This window comes from Schistocerca americana, chromosome 2, assembly GCF_021461395.2.
Source record: "Schistocerca americana isolate TAMUIC-IGC-003095 chromosome 2, iqSchAmer2.1, whole genome shotgun sequence".
Lineage (NCBI taxonomy): Eukaryota > Metazoa > Arthropoda > Insecta > Orthoptera > Acrididae > Schistocerca > Schistocerca americana.
Genome location: NC_060120.1, coordinates 358,440,654 through 358,456,016, shown reverse-complemented (window position 1 = coordinate 358,456,016; position 15,363 = coordinate 358,440,654). Strand labels below are relative to the sequence as shown.

Below are 15,363 nucleotides of genomic sequence, written 5' to 3'. Positions count from 1 at the left end.
GTACTTATCATCCACACATCCCTCTTGTCTTTCCATCGCAATGCTAGCACATCGTTCTTGCGGCGAAATATTTGTTCACCCTTTTTGAGCTTACCCTCTTTGAGAGCCTTGGGAAATCCTTTTCTGTTTGGCATTACAGTCCCTACAAGACCAGTGTTGGCTCTAGCCAGTTCTTTGGCTAGCTGAACACTGGTGTAAAATCTGTCAACATATACAGTGTGGCCCTTACCTTGGAGTGAGCCGAGCAATCGCTTTACCACTGCAGAAGCACTGTTGTCCAGTTTATCATCCCTTCCGTGGTAAACTTCAAAGTTGTATATGTACCCAGTTTTGGATTCTGGAAGAATGTATAGCTTCATGCAATATTTGTTTGGCTTATTAGCCATATAAACTTTGAAACCTACACGCCCTCTGAAAGGACACATAACTTCATCAATGGTTAGTGCTTCACCCGGCTGATAACTTTTTTTGAAATTCCTTACCAAATCATCCAGAAGAGGCCTGACCTTATGAAGGGCATCAAAGTCTACTTCATCTTTCTTTTTTTGCTTTGAATTGTCATTTATGTGGAACATAGACAAAATATTCAGGAATCTGTCCCTTGGCATAATATTAGGGCAAAAATTGCAGCTAACTACTGGATCACTACACCAGTGACTGGCCATACTTGGCCTCTCACTGATTGACATGTGGAGGATAATAGCCAGAAGCGTCTTTGTTTCAGCAATTGTTAGCGTCCTCCACTGCTTGAATCTAGAATTGGGCCCAAATTTGTATTGTGCTCTCAGTGGTGCCAGCTTCTGTCTAGCATATAGGTTTGTTGCTTCATAATTGAAATAACCCTGTCATTTATAAAATGAGAAAAAAAATCTAAATATTCACTAGACTGACCGAGTCCTACATTATTTAGCACACCATGAGACCCTGTAAATAACAAAATGTTTGGTGTTTGATTCACTATAGTCCTGTCATCCTGTGAAATGTCACTCAATCTTGGCCTCTTTCGATGATAAGTGGGGGGGGGGGGGGGGGGGGGGGGAGGAACATAGGCGGTGGCTCACCTTCATCTGACGACAAATCTGTGTCTGAAATAATACAGAACGTAACAGAACAAATCGCAACATGAACTGTCTTGTTCTGCATCGATTTAGTAAGATGTTAGACTTACCTGGACTATCCTTATTTTCTGGCATTTCGTAATCACTGTCACTATCGAAATCCGAAAAATCATCATCGGCAGGTTCAGCAAGTACTTCTTCAATCATTTTTCGAAGTTTTGCATCCTCATCACTCGCCATTGTGAGTAAAAAGAAGATAAACAAGCTAAAACAAAAATACTAGCGCCAATTTCAACGGTAAACAAACGACAGGACACCACAGAACACCTAACATACGCATGAAAAACACACGTGAATTCGTTCGGAAATATATACGGATACATCGCATTACCTCACTAGGTGCTGCGATCTAGCGCTAATATGATGAACTACAAGCATTACAGGACCTACAGGTTGTAGCGGGAACGCTAATAATGCGTTTCAAACACTAAAACAATGTGGAATGCGGCGGGACGTAATATTACGGCGGCCGCATTTTCTTCGTTTCCGCCCGCGACGTAATATTACGGCAGCCGCACGGTAAGTGTTAATTGTTAACGTAACGGCCGCACATTTACTTTCTTTATTAACTTTACCCCTTTTCAAAATTAATTTCCACCAGTTCCATCTGCATTTTTCCTTTCATTTAGATGTAACCCTTTCCTCCCTCTTTACCGACAGATTAACTTCGGTGACGATTGCTTTTCCCAAATTTCCATTAGGTACACGCGGTTTAATTTTTCACTGTCATTAAGGTCGATAAGTGAGGAGGAGGTTAAAAAAGGCCCACCATTCTCCCTTCCCCTTTCAGAGTAAACACACAATGTGTATAGAAATTCGCATGGTTGAGATTATAGCGTAGCTCCTTCTCCAAAACTCCTCTTATCTCCACTACAGGAAGCCATTTTCCTCACGCATGGCAAGAAACTAAAAGAATTAGTGGAATGCACATTTACACACACAAACCTGAACGACTGAAAGCAGGGGTCGCCTGGCACTTCGGCAAAACTGAGGCATTGCCACGGTACTCTAAGAAAAAAAATCTCATGATCTGATTGGCCGTTGTGGATACGCGAAGCACGTGCGCAAAGGCCACTTCAACTGTCAGTTCTTCTCTCTCAGTACGAAATATAAGTGAGAGTGCCACAATTGTTGAATGCCAAACTTATGCACTCGTGCGCATTCCACAAGGTGTTTGGTTTAATGTGCAACTAACACGATAGCCGTCGTACTGCGATTCATCTATCATTTTCCACCAAATTCAATTATCTTACAGCGCTCACAGTGCCATATAGTGGTAAAGTTTTCGTTAATTTTCTGTTAAAATTTGACATCATTCTGAGCAGCGGTTCATGTTTTACAGCGTTTTGAAACTGGAACTTTAATTATAATCACCCTGCATATGTCTGTCCTCATCTGTATCTCTGTAGCCCCCTGAAGTGCTATGGTAGTTACAGTCTTCTAAGATGAACTGTGTCGTCGGGTTGTTGAAGTCTGGTGGTAAAACCATGCTGAGCTTCTCTGAATGGGGCTTGCCTATTGATGTTACAGTAAAGGTGTCACATTCAACTGTCATTAGATCTGTGTTGTTGTTGGTAGTTCTGTTCGTCAATGTTATGGCTTTCTCAGGTTTTATGAAAATAGCACTGCCGTATTTGCTTCAGCTAATTTCATTCCAACTATTTATGGTCTTATTGCCGCTTCTTTTGTGCGTGTTTCTTGCCTGTATTATCTGTGAGATCACCTCGACATACGGCCTTAAATAAGGCAGTTCCGGGAGAACTAGCGTAGATTGAATGCTGTCCTCAATTCGCAGCCGTCATTTACGACGACTTTGGCTGTGCTTGTGGACTTTGGTTCGGACACGTTTTGGCCAGCTATATGGTTGGCTTTGTATACAATTGGGCGATATGGTATAAACTGCTCCATGTATTTGCGTCCTCGGCAATGAAGTTATTTATTCCTGAGGAATTCACAGTTCTTATGAATAGTATACAACAACAATGCCCTCACATTTAGCAACTCACATTTTTTGTGATGTATGTTAAAGGATATTTCTTTATATTCGGTTGCGTATAAAATATTAAGTGGTTCAACTACTTTATCTATGTACAGGTATGAAGCTTTTTGTACTGCAGTTGTATATACCCAGAAACGATTCCCTGTGCTTAGTCACATTTTAGTACATTACTTTAAATTCGCTCAGTCGAGAAGCCCTGGGTCTGCAACGCCAGTAACTAGAAACTACATCAGTGGGAAACTGATGCCAAGGAACAAATGTGCATGGGGACGTATAACACTGTGAATAAACGATATTTTCCCAACAATCCGTCTCTTTATTATTCATTATAGCTGCAATGTGTTATTATTTACCTGGGCTCTGATCTGCATTCACAGCAGAAATGAAAAGTGCAACATAATCTTGAGTAAACTGATGTTGAGAATGAGATACATCTCGTCGTTTGCTATGGCACTGTTAATAAACGGAGTCACCTTAACCGATATTCCCAGAAAAATAGGGCGAGTCCTACCTATTGTAATGTCAGTCAAGTGCAAGGGTGTAACACTAGAGCCTGCAGGACATGCAATGCGGGCGGATCCGGTGCTTTAGGGACCCGCAGAAAAGCAAATAAATATTATTGTTATTATCATAAGGTTAAAAAGAAATATAAAAAATTAAAAACAATATTACGAAAAGGATATATCCACTACATGGCGTTTAGCAGTCTATCCTTTTCATAATATTGTCATTATTCCATCTTCAATTTTCCATTGTCTCAAATACAAGTAAAGAACTATTTATAAGGTAAACATGCCAGTATGCACACTAAAGATCAGTTCAAAACGATTTTGTAGAATCAATCAACATTGAGTAACAGCTATAAGAGTGTGTAAACAATCCTTGTCCTTGCAGTTTCTCGTGACACTTGGTTTACAACACGGTCCTCGATCGTCATAAAATTACGACGCATATTAGTTATTATAAAACAATGACAACAATGAAAAAGTATACCAAAATATCACATTTAGGAAGAAAATTATTCTTTCTTGATGTGTAATGTACCTAAGATTCTATTAAGCAAATTTTTTCTAAACATTTAACCTTTGTCACGTCTTTATTCGACAACAATGTCAATTATCCAATAAGACGTCGTGGTGCAATAACGACAAATCAACAGCCATCTCCAGTTTCAGACGAGCGCTCTTCGTAGGAAGTTTAGAATAGGTGTATCGTTAAGTGGCGTGATATCTTTCGAACGTGACATGAATAGCTTAAAGTTTAACATTTTTTCGTGTTTATAGTGCCTTTTTACAGAAAAATGAAATAGTTTAAATTTGAGCACGAACATCTTAGTGGCGCACAAAACAGAAAAGAAGAAGCGAGAATTAGAAAGAGAAGCAAACAAATTGGTGAAAATACATAATTTTTTCTCTTCCTGGTGGCAGAGCTAGATCAACGTTACAGAAGTTTGCAGTGCCGCAAGTGAGTGCGGTTCTTAAGTGAAAAGCGATAACAGCAACTGTGAAATCGGAAAAGAAGATGTAAGAAAATAGCCATAAATACTGGCTGTCCCAGAAGTCTTTTTCCTGATTACAGAAATTTGCAAGGCATGTGATATGACACATAGACAAATTGCAAGTGACGTATTCAATTTTTTGTGGACACACACATACATACCCAAGCTGAACGCCTGATACGGTGTCATGCACAACAAAATCGTAGGACCTTTTTTCTTCAGTGAAACGACAATCACAGCCAATGCGTATCTTGAGATATTGCAGTTATTTGTTGTGCCACAAATTCAGGACATTCCGGGCTTAATTTTCCAACAAGATGGTGTCCACCTCATTGGGGGCTAGATGTTCGTGCCTATTTGAATACAGCATTTCGGGAAGATGTATCGGGGGTGGCGGTCCCATCAACAGACCTCCGCGACGAAAGGACATAACACCACTGGATTTCTTCCCTTGGGGCTACGTCAAAGACCAGGTTTATCAAATACCAGTGAATGACATCGCAGCATTAGGGCGCAGAATTACTGACACCGTAACAACCACCCCTCACGAAATATTGACCAACATATGAAGGGTTTATTTCAATAGTGGTACAAGTCCATCTTTGTTCATATTGAGATACAGAGTCCTAAAGTTAAATGAGCGCTGAAAAATCTGCGGTTGAAATACCAGAAATATTCAAGCATATGGCTTCTTGCTAGAGATGAACCTTTCTTTCCGTTTGTTTGGCTCATTAATTTCAGAAGCATTATAGACAGAAAAGTAGAGTTAATGGACTTGTATCACTATTGAAATAAGCCCCTCATATGGGTGGAATTAGAATATCGCCTGGACATCCTTTGGCCAACAAAAGCAACACAAATGGAAATTTTTTAATCGTTTGTGTATACACAAAAACTTGAATATACTACCCGAACTTCAAGATAAAAGATAATATGTCTATGTGTCATATTTTCTGTGTTAGACGTGTTTGTTATCAGAGAAAGACTTCTGAGATACCTTCTATAATTTGGCCTATTAATAGACCGGACTGTTCAAATGATAGTGTAGATTACCGTTTAGATGTAGATGATGAAACTAAAAAGTTTTATGTTAAATAAAATCTTTATCCGCCAGTGCTTTTTACACCCAAAAAATGCTAAGCAGGAAAATAGGCCCTTCTCCATTGAACATTACGCAAAGTACACAATGGAAGCACAAAAAAATTTGAGAGAATGCTTGTGTTATTCACTTAAAAAGACTCCATTTGCTGTAAACCATGTTGGCTCATTGGGGGACAGAAATCGTCGTCAGCTTGGTGGGAAGGTTTCGAGATTGGAGGTGGCTAACCAGAAGTATAGTACGACACGACACTACGCATATTTTAACGCATGCATTGCTTTCAGTTCGTTGCGTAGGAAAAATATAGTTGAGCAGTTATGGATTCAGAAGTAAACAAAAGTGAGAACAAATGGAAACAGGCTCTTGAGCGTATTCTGAATCAACACTTTCACCCTAAACATAGCGTTTCAGGGACATAGAGAGGAAACTGGAAAATCAAACAGTGGAAACTTTTCATCACTTGTCGAACTTATCGCTAAGTACGATCCGTTACGATGCAATCCAAAAAATTAAACAAAACACGCACAAAAGAACCTTAGCCCTTCAATTAAGAATGAGTTAATAAATGTCCTACCTCGTGCAGTATAAAAATAAATTATTGATGACGTTATAGTTGTCCCTGTCTTTTCCATTATTACAGATACAACACACAAAATTACAAAAAGAGATCAAGTAACTCAGAAATTTAGATACGTTAGTGTTCCATGTGATGTCGCTGGAAACCCTTGTGACAGTAAGATAAGTGAAGTTTTTTAGGTTTTTGTGAAATAATATAATAGTGCGTTAGGAATAGAAAAGAAAATGTCAAGTGCAATAAACGAAAAGAGGCGCTTGTTAACTAAACTCCGTTGTTAGGGTCATGACGATTGTCCGCATAAGCCAGCCATAAACAAAGCTATTAGAACGAGAACTCAACAAAGACAAAAAACTGCAAAACATATGCACTGTGCAGCGCGTAATTTAAATCTCGTACTTAACGACGCAACTCCACGTGGTGTTAGTTGTCTTCAACAGCCAGTGCCGATCCCACGCCCGTATGAAGGAGGAGGGTTGGGCGTTAGGCTAACAAACCAATCCCGTAAAAAAGCTCTTTCTTACGAAACACAAGCTTGACGGAAAATGTGTATCTCGAAAAGTGCGTACTCTTCTTCAGAATGCAGCTGATAATTCATCTTGCTATTGAAACAATTTTGAGGACGAAATGTCATCAGCTACATCCTTGGCAATGAAATCGGAAATTTCACCACGATTTGAAAATAAAAGAATTCGAAGAGTGAAAAAACGTTTTAATGAACTCTGTCAGGATGAATGGCTAACGGATGGAAATATATATTTCAGAATCACTGTCGTAATGGCAGTTTGGACGATATTGTAGACCAGTTGAAAAGCAGGTTTGAGCGTATGGATAATGTTAGCCACACCTTTAAAATTATTTTCCCAAAATTTCTAAATTATGCTTGTTACAAAGAGATTGACAATTCAGCAGTAATTCTTCAAAATGAACATGAGAAAATATTTGCAGTGCATTATCAGACTAGGTAATTGGCTTCTAAATCGCTCTAACAAAAAAAATTAATCTCTGTAGGTGACTTAACAGAATAATTGGTAATAAATAACTGAATCGTGGGTGCTAGCGTTCCAGATGTATGCACAACATTTTACCTGTATTAAACTTCCCTGTTACTGTTTCTTCAGCTGAACGCTCATTTTCGATGCTCAGACTTATAATGGAATATCTGTATAATTCTATGACACAAGGCAGGCTTAGTGAACTCAGTCTTCTCAGTATCAAAAGTGAGAGGACTAGATCCATTGATGTCAGTGAAATTATCAATACCTTCGCGTCACAGAAGGCACGCTGCACGGTCTAGTTTCACTAGAGATACATATGAGTACAGCGAGGTTTTAGAAGCACAAGAACACCAAACAACAGATACACGTATACGCCTATGCTTATGTATACTGAGTGTCAGTCACTACAATGGATTTAACTGTTTAACGTTTACCGATAATTTTGTTTAATACTTTGAAAATAATGAACAGATAATCAATGTCTTTATGTTATATGGAATTATACAACACACTGAATTGAATTTCTACTTCTTCCTGCTGTAATGAAACCTACGTAGTTACTTACAGATTAAGCATTTCATTTTAGAGAGCGCGATTTTTTTTTTCAGATGGGCGAACATTACACCGCTGATCAAGAGTAATATCAGGTTAACTTGTTTCATAATTCGTTAAACATCTCATAGTGTACACAGCTCAACAACCTACTTGCCCATTACTATCTGAAATTGCGTTATGTGAAAACGTAAAGAACACATCAGTAAGGAATTCCACATGGAGAGTTGATAAATTTTACAAGTGCGTAAATATTGTGAAAACAGCCACTCTCTACAAGTCGTAACTATCACAATTCCTTCACATATTTTAGTTGTAATGGGATTCACAACTAACACCAATTTTCTGAATGATAAAAATCTATTCCAGTGGCCGCTACTAGCTGTACTAAAATATTCTTTTCTTTTGAATTCACTACTACTGCGCAGTTTAGACTGTGTAGCCTGTTTCGAGCGGTTGGGTAGTATGAACCACAAAATGCACATACTTAGGTTACAAGCCGAAATATTCGTAAATTCATAAAATGGTAAAACATAGAGGATTGGTCAGAATTTGCAATGATAGACGTGACATCAAGTTGATAATGTGTGACACAACATACCATTTACAAGTGTAAGAGTGTACTAGAGAACATGCATGAGTTATGCTGTACTACCACTTGAGATTGGCTACATATCCAAAACTGTACAATAGTGGTGAATAGGAAATAAAAGGATGTTTTAATCCAGTTAATTACAACCAGCGATACAGATTATTGTCGTTTAGAAAAAAAGTAATTCATTCAGTGATAAGGTGAACGGAGCAAGTTACACATGGAGTTGAAAGTTAAATTAACAATTATTTCATTCTGCATGCATTGCAGACATTGTAGTGCTGTGGCAAGATTTGGAGCATAAAGTATTGAAGTCATTATGCAATTCTAGTGCTGTATCACACTGTATAGTCTGTGTGATTCACAGGAGCCCCTTACTCTCGAAGTGTCGTATGATGTACTGCATATATGGTCGGGAGTATTCGTTGTCGTACACGCCATACAATGTGTCTTGCTGAAAATTGAAGTCCTGTAGAGCTCGCGTGAATTTGTCTCCGACGCGCTCCGAGGAGACCACGAAACCACAGAAGGTGGAAGTGTAAAGGGTGAAATGCTTCAGGTCCTCCATGTCCTTGAGCAGTTCGTCCAGCGGGTAAGCGTCCGCCGCAGCTGCCATCCCCAGCGCGCGCAGCGACGCCTGCAGCTGTGAGTGGTAGGTCTCCAGCAGCGAAGGCAGGCGCTCGTGCACATCCAGGCCGGTGTTCGCGTACAGGAAGTATGCCAGGTCTCGGGCAGGGCTGGACACGTGTGTCATCTGTGGATGTAGAAAGGCAGCAGAGCAAAATGAATTCCGTTTAATACTGAGGTGATAGATTAACATGCCCCACCTGATACTATAACTGTATACCTGACAAAAGCTTGACACCAGGCTCACCAGACGGAATATTAGACACTTCTTTAAAAGTGCACACGGCTCTCTTTGGGTGGATTTACATAGTGTAGAACTGGAACCAGTCAGAAATATAACTCTCCACTGATGACATCAATCACGGCAATGTAGTGGTATGCATGTGTTTTTTTGTTGGATAGTGCAGTAAGATGAAAAGATGTGGAGATGTGACAGAATGGTAGACAGGAGATTCTGTTTTTGGATGTGCCCAAGATTGACTCAGATTACCCAATTTACTGCTATATCAATGCATAAAATCCGATTTGTCTCCAGGGCCGCAAGACCGCTACCGTCGCAGGTTCGAATCCTGCCTCGGGCATGGATGTTTGTGATGTCCTTAGGTTAGTTAGGTTTAACTAGTTCTAAGTTCTAGGGGACTAATGACCTCAGCAGTTGAGTCCCATAGTGCTCAGAGCCATTTTTTTGTCTCCAGGGAATGATATATCACGTATGGAGATGTCAAATGTCGCAAAAACAGTGGTCATAAAAAGATCCTTACCAACAGGGATCAGACGCGGTTGTAACGTCTTTTAATTGACATTCGGTTTCAAACCTGACAGGAACAGCTGCGTGAATGAATGCAGATCCATCCCAACCAGTTTCTGAACGATCATTGCTGAGGTAACTCCATGCAGTGGATATTTGGGGTCACTTACATCGCAAAAAGCCATTGCTCAAACTAGAACATGAAGCTGCTGCACGTGATCCACGGGCCAAACAACACAGAAACTGGACAGTAGTCGGCTGCAGAAGTTACATGTGGGCCGACGACTCGTGATTTGGTTCCTTTATTCAAATGATATCAGGCTCCTAGTGAACTAATAGCCCAATAAAGGTTTTAAGATGGATTGTGTGGAAGGTGCTATGCAGGCTGGAGGTGGTTCTGTGATGTCTTGAGGGTGGTTTACATACCAAGACTTGGATTCACCAGTTCAGGTTACAAACAATGAGAAAAAGGATCTTTATTGAACACTCTCAGTGGCGAAGTGTTGCTCTTACAGCTTCATAATGAGTTTGCTATGCACAGCCCTGATCTAGATTAGAACAGCCGTGTTCACTGGGCTAAGAACGTATTTTCCTTGCTCGATAAAGTCTACCTCACCCTAACACTTCTAAACTGCCTCACTAACTCACCCAATCTTAATCCCATTAATGTTTCTGGGATTACTTCGAGCAGTGGGTGAAATGTAGGAGTCAACATCCCATTTTGCAGGCACGTGGGGTTAAATCAGCAGTCAATAGTTTACTATTAAAAACAGTCTTGATCACGATTTATTTATCAAGGTGACCGGTTTCGACCACTACTGTGGATCACTGAGTGATTCTCCAACAGAAAGAGGTTCCTACTCAATGGTCAGAAGATGACCACAGTAGTGGTCGAAACCGGTCACCTTGATAAATAAATCGTGATCAAGACTTTTTTTAGTAGTAAATATTTGTAAGACATTGATCACTGCCTCTCCCATAATGTATTCAGTCAATAGATTCAGCTATATACAGCACACTTGAAGAATCCCATGCACTCTTTTCCTGTCGAACTGTGGCCATTAAAGGGATAAAGGCAGTGTTACACAGTATTAGCATCAGGTCTCCCCGGGCTGAATAATTTGTTGTCTGGTGTGCTTACTTTTTTCACAACAAGTGGCATACCAAATCACACATTTCACAAAAAAATTATCTTGCGGGTTCTAGAAGCTCTATTTGAAATTTTTACTCCATGTTTCGAAATTTAATTTTACATTTTAAAACTCTGTCTCTTGCCTACAAAAAATTACGATAGAGGAGAATTTCCAAGTACAAAAGCAGTAAATAGTTTTCAGGGAAAACACAGCGCTATGCGACAAAAATCTACTTGCAATACTTAATGAATTATACAAAGAAACGTCCTCAAACGGAACCTAGTATTTAAAAAGCCTTTGCTATCCGAAAATCCTTGCTTCTCAAGTTTACGCCTGTGAAGGAGTATTTTTGGTGCAGGAAATGGTACAAGAATGGGGTGTGATTTGAAAAGGCAGAGTGGTCACCGTCTGATATATTCCATTCGAGTAAAGAGCAGAGACATGGCTTGTTAGAGGTCTTGGGACGCTACCCAGAAATACTAACGATAGGCTAGGGGTCACCAACAAAGTCCAGTATAAGGTATTGCTGAGAGATAAGGTACCAGTTCTGCAGTCACCATACCAGTTATCACCACTGAAGATGAGAGAATTAAGAAAAATTATTGATCAGCTTTTAACTGAGTGTGTAATTCCACCAATGGTCTCGCCCTACGCATAATCGATATTTTTGGTTCCCAAACCCAGTGGGGTAGGGTCCTAGCTGGTTGCGGTTTATTGTGCCTTGAATCAAAAGGTGATTCAGGAATCTGTACATTTACCTGACCTTCATAATTGATTACTTGTTTTCCAGATACTTCACTGTTCTTGACGTGAATCAGGCGTACCACCATATGTCTCTCCCAGAGAAGTCCAAGCCTCTTCCTGAATTTTACATTGGTTTAGAAGCTCTTTGAACGTAGCTGAGTCCCAAAAAAATGGTTCAAATGGCTCTGAGCACTATGGGACTCAACTGCTGTGGTCATAAGTCCCCTAGAACTTAGAACTACTTAAACCTAACTAACCTAAGAACATCACACACATCCATGCCCGAGGCAGGATTCGAACCTGCGACCGTAGCGGTCGTGCGGTTCCAGACTGTAGCGCCTTTAACCGCTCGGCCACTCCGGCCGGCAGCTGAGTCCCATTTGGGTTGGCTACCAGAGCAGTCATATTTTCACGCTTGCTAGATTATGTGCTGGGTGACTAAAATTTAGGGGTGTTACAATCATCTGTATAACTTGATTATTTGCAGCAAAACTTTCAGTGAATACTTGAGTAATACAGGGCAAGGCCTTCACCCACTGTCGGAAGCCAGGCTGAGTGTGAAACCTGCTAACTTCAAACTGGCCCAAAAACAGATGTCATTCCTTGGTCATCCTGTGTACAGTAAAAGTGTAGCACACAAGATACTTCCAATTCAGGTGTTGCAGTCATCCTTCTCCAAGAGGAGGAGGGAAAGAGCAAGCCTGTCAGTTACCCCTGCACCTCATTATCAACTGGGAAGATCAAATAGTGTGTATGCGAAGCAAAAGTGCTATCTGTGTTGGAATAATTCAAGTCTTATCTTAAGGTTAACCCATTCCCCTAGAGACCTTCAGGCAGACCTTAACATGGGTTCTAGTTAGCCCACGGAAGACGCCGGGGATAGATCGGTGGGCTGTACACAGATCTGCCTTATGTTTTAATATTCATCAAATAAGGGCTGACGCTCTTAGATAACTGTTTCAACACGACTCTTAGGTGGCAGGTATCCTGCAAGACGAGGAAGAAACGGCTTGTGTGCGGACAGTCCTCAGGGAAATTTTGGGGCTGTTCAGAAGGTTAGCCAAAACAAAATAACACTAATCCACTGTTACTGTAATTAAAACAACGGCCTAAAGGAGGGGACGAGGTGCGTGGGTATTCACTTAACGAGGGATTGGTTTGCTTCTGTAACAGCTATGACAGGATCAGATATGCCTATCCCAGGGGCTGAATCCTCTGGTGGTTAAGTACTTTTATCATTCCTTGTGTGCAGAGCACATGAGAGTATGTAAGACCATTACGAGGATTAAAGAACACCTCAGTTGATTTATTCTTGTGTTAAATGGCGATGTTCGTAAATTACTGCGTCAGTGTGAGGACTGTTTGGTAGTGAAACTCAGGTGGGGAAGCTTAGCTCTCATAGGGGAAAGCAAACGTCAGACAAGATGTTTATCTATTAGCTAGGTGCCCTAACCTGTACTAAACAGGGTAATCGGTATGTGTTGTTGGTGATGGGTGATTTCTTCTGTTTTGTTTGGCTATTGCTGAGTAGGGGAGCTATTATGAGTATAACCATTCAGCATTTTAGTAGTATTTTCTCCACCTTTGGGGCCCCAATGACTATGCGCTAGTTACTGTGTCCTGCGAATTTAAAAGGTTCTGTGTTATCAGCGCCATTTCTCATGTAACCACCATCACCTATTACTCGCACCACTATTCACGGAGCGTGTGAACTGCAATCCTAATTTTGCCTTGATCGTCTACCACAAGAAGTTGCAGAAGAAGTGGGATGAATATGTTGGATGGCTTAATTTTGCCTTTTACAGGACCATGTATGAGACTAATAGGATCATTCCCTCCAAACTTATGTTTGCATTCCCTGTTAACTTGTCACTTTCCAACCTCTGGTCAGTTAATGACCTTCTTCCTGTGGATGTTAAGGCCATTAAGAAGAAATGAGAATTTATGAGAAATAACACCAGGCTTGCACATCAGAGAGTGGCCGCCTGGTATAACAAGGGCTGTCACGTTTCTTCACTATGGCTGGGAAACAGGTTCTGCTTGAACAAACCAAGGAAGAACGGAGTGGGGGGGGGGGGAGACAGAAGGTCACTTTTAATATGTTGCCACGGCTTGTGGGACTGTAAAAGGGGTCCAGAGCACCTTTCCAGAGAGCTTTCTGATCCAAGACCTGTATACCAGAAAATTAACTGGTGCTCATATCAGCCAGCTGAAGATCACCATTGGGAACCAAGATGCGGAGGAAAACTCTCATACCTTGCCACTCCCGCCCCATAAGGGGGGAGGGGGAGGAGGATGATGCAATGTGTGCGTGACATCCTTGGCATTCAGTAATCGATTGTGTCTGTCCTGCGTATGTTCTGCCCCTTTGCTGGAATACCCAAGGCCGCCTGTCCGCAAGGGGAAACGCGAGCAGAGGGAGCCGGCGAAAATGGGGCGTGCTCGGCAAGTAAGAAGGCAAATGACTTGCTGGCAGTAGTATGGCACAGTCGGAGTTCTGGGTGTGCTAAGAGATGTTCTCTCTCTCTCTCTCTCTCTCTCTCTCTCACACACACACACACACACACACACACACACACACACACACACACACGCACATACATAAACACTCCCACTTTAAAAAAGTTGATTAATAAAAATGTAATCTCTCCCTCTCTCTCTCCCTTTCTGTCACTCCCCCTGACACACACGCGCGCGCGTGCACACACACACACACACACACACACATACACATACACGCACAAACATAATTTCTTTCTCTTTCTTTCTGTTTTTCTCTCTTCTTAGTCATAAAATATAAACACTAACAGATCGATAGCAGACGCCTCGATCACTATCTAAAATTAACAAAACACGGAAAATGACCAGAGGAAAGTGCTCAGAAGTGTAAATGTGTTAACCGCAGTGAAAGTTCTGTGTGCAAATGCAACTTTTCAACACATACACGTGGGGGACGAAGAAGAATGGAAAAAATACCAAAGAACGGTGAGTAACGAAAAGAATAAAAACTGTTTATAGTAATACGTAATGCTTGCGAACAGTTAACTTGCCAAAAAAGACGAAGAAGACAAGTTTAATTATTTCTGATAATAAACTGCTGTTCGTGTATACCATATTTTGTGGTCTCTGTACCTTTCCACTTCCCAAGGAGCTCCCTACAGCATCAGTTGCTTTACGTAATGACTTAAGCTCTTTTTACAATAATTATTCAGTTATTTATGAGGAAGTTTAGTGTAATCAGAATGTTATAGTTATTCTTAAAATATTTTGTATAAAAATCTTTCTAACTTTGTAGCAAAATGCAAACTGCATTAAAAATGAACTCAGAGTAGAGTGAAATTACTGAAACGTCATGTGTAGACAACATGAGCAACCAGCAGCTGTTGCAAGAATTCTGATAAATGTTAACACGTTCTGTTACATGAGAAAAGGAAGGAGGATTAGAGTTCAACGTGTCAGCTACAGTGACGTTATTACAAATGGTGCCTGAAACCCGGGCAATGATGGGAGAGGAAGTCAGCCTTGTCTTGCCTCAGAGGAATCATCCCAGCTTTCACCTTCACAAGATTAGAGAAATGACAGAAAACTTAAACCATAACTGCTTCCTAAAAGTGAGGTCAGTGTGCATTGGGTCAGAGTGTTTAACTCTTGTAATGTAATTCACATAAATATGCAAAAAAT

The 15,363-nt window shown here is 40.7% G+C and overlaps 1 protein-coding gene across 1 annotated transcript in view; it reads right to left on the bottom strand.

Moving 5' to 3' along the window:
• Positions 1 to 8,791: 8,791 nt before the first annotated feature.
• The window catches only part of LOC124594012, a 172,249-nt gene continuing 165,677 nt past the window's right edge, over positions 8,792 to 15,363 (bottom strand). The window contains exon 9 of the mRNA XM_047132364.1: positions 8,792 to 9,184. Coding sequence (XP_046988320.1) covers positions 8,792 to 9,184 — 393 coding nt within the window. The remainder of the gene's footprint in view (positions 9,185 to 15,363) is intronic.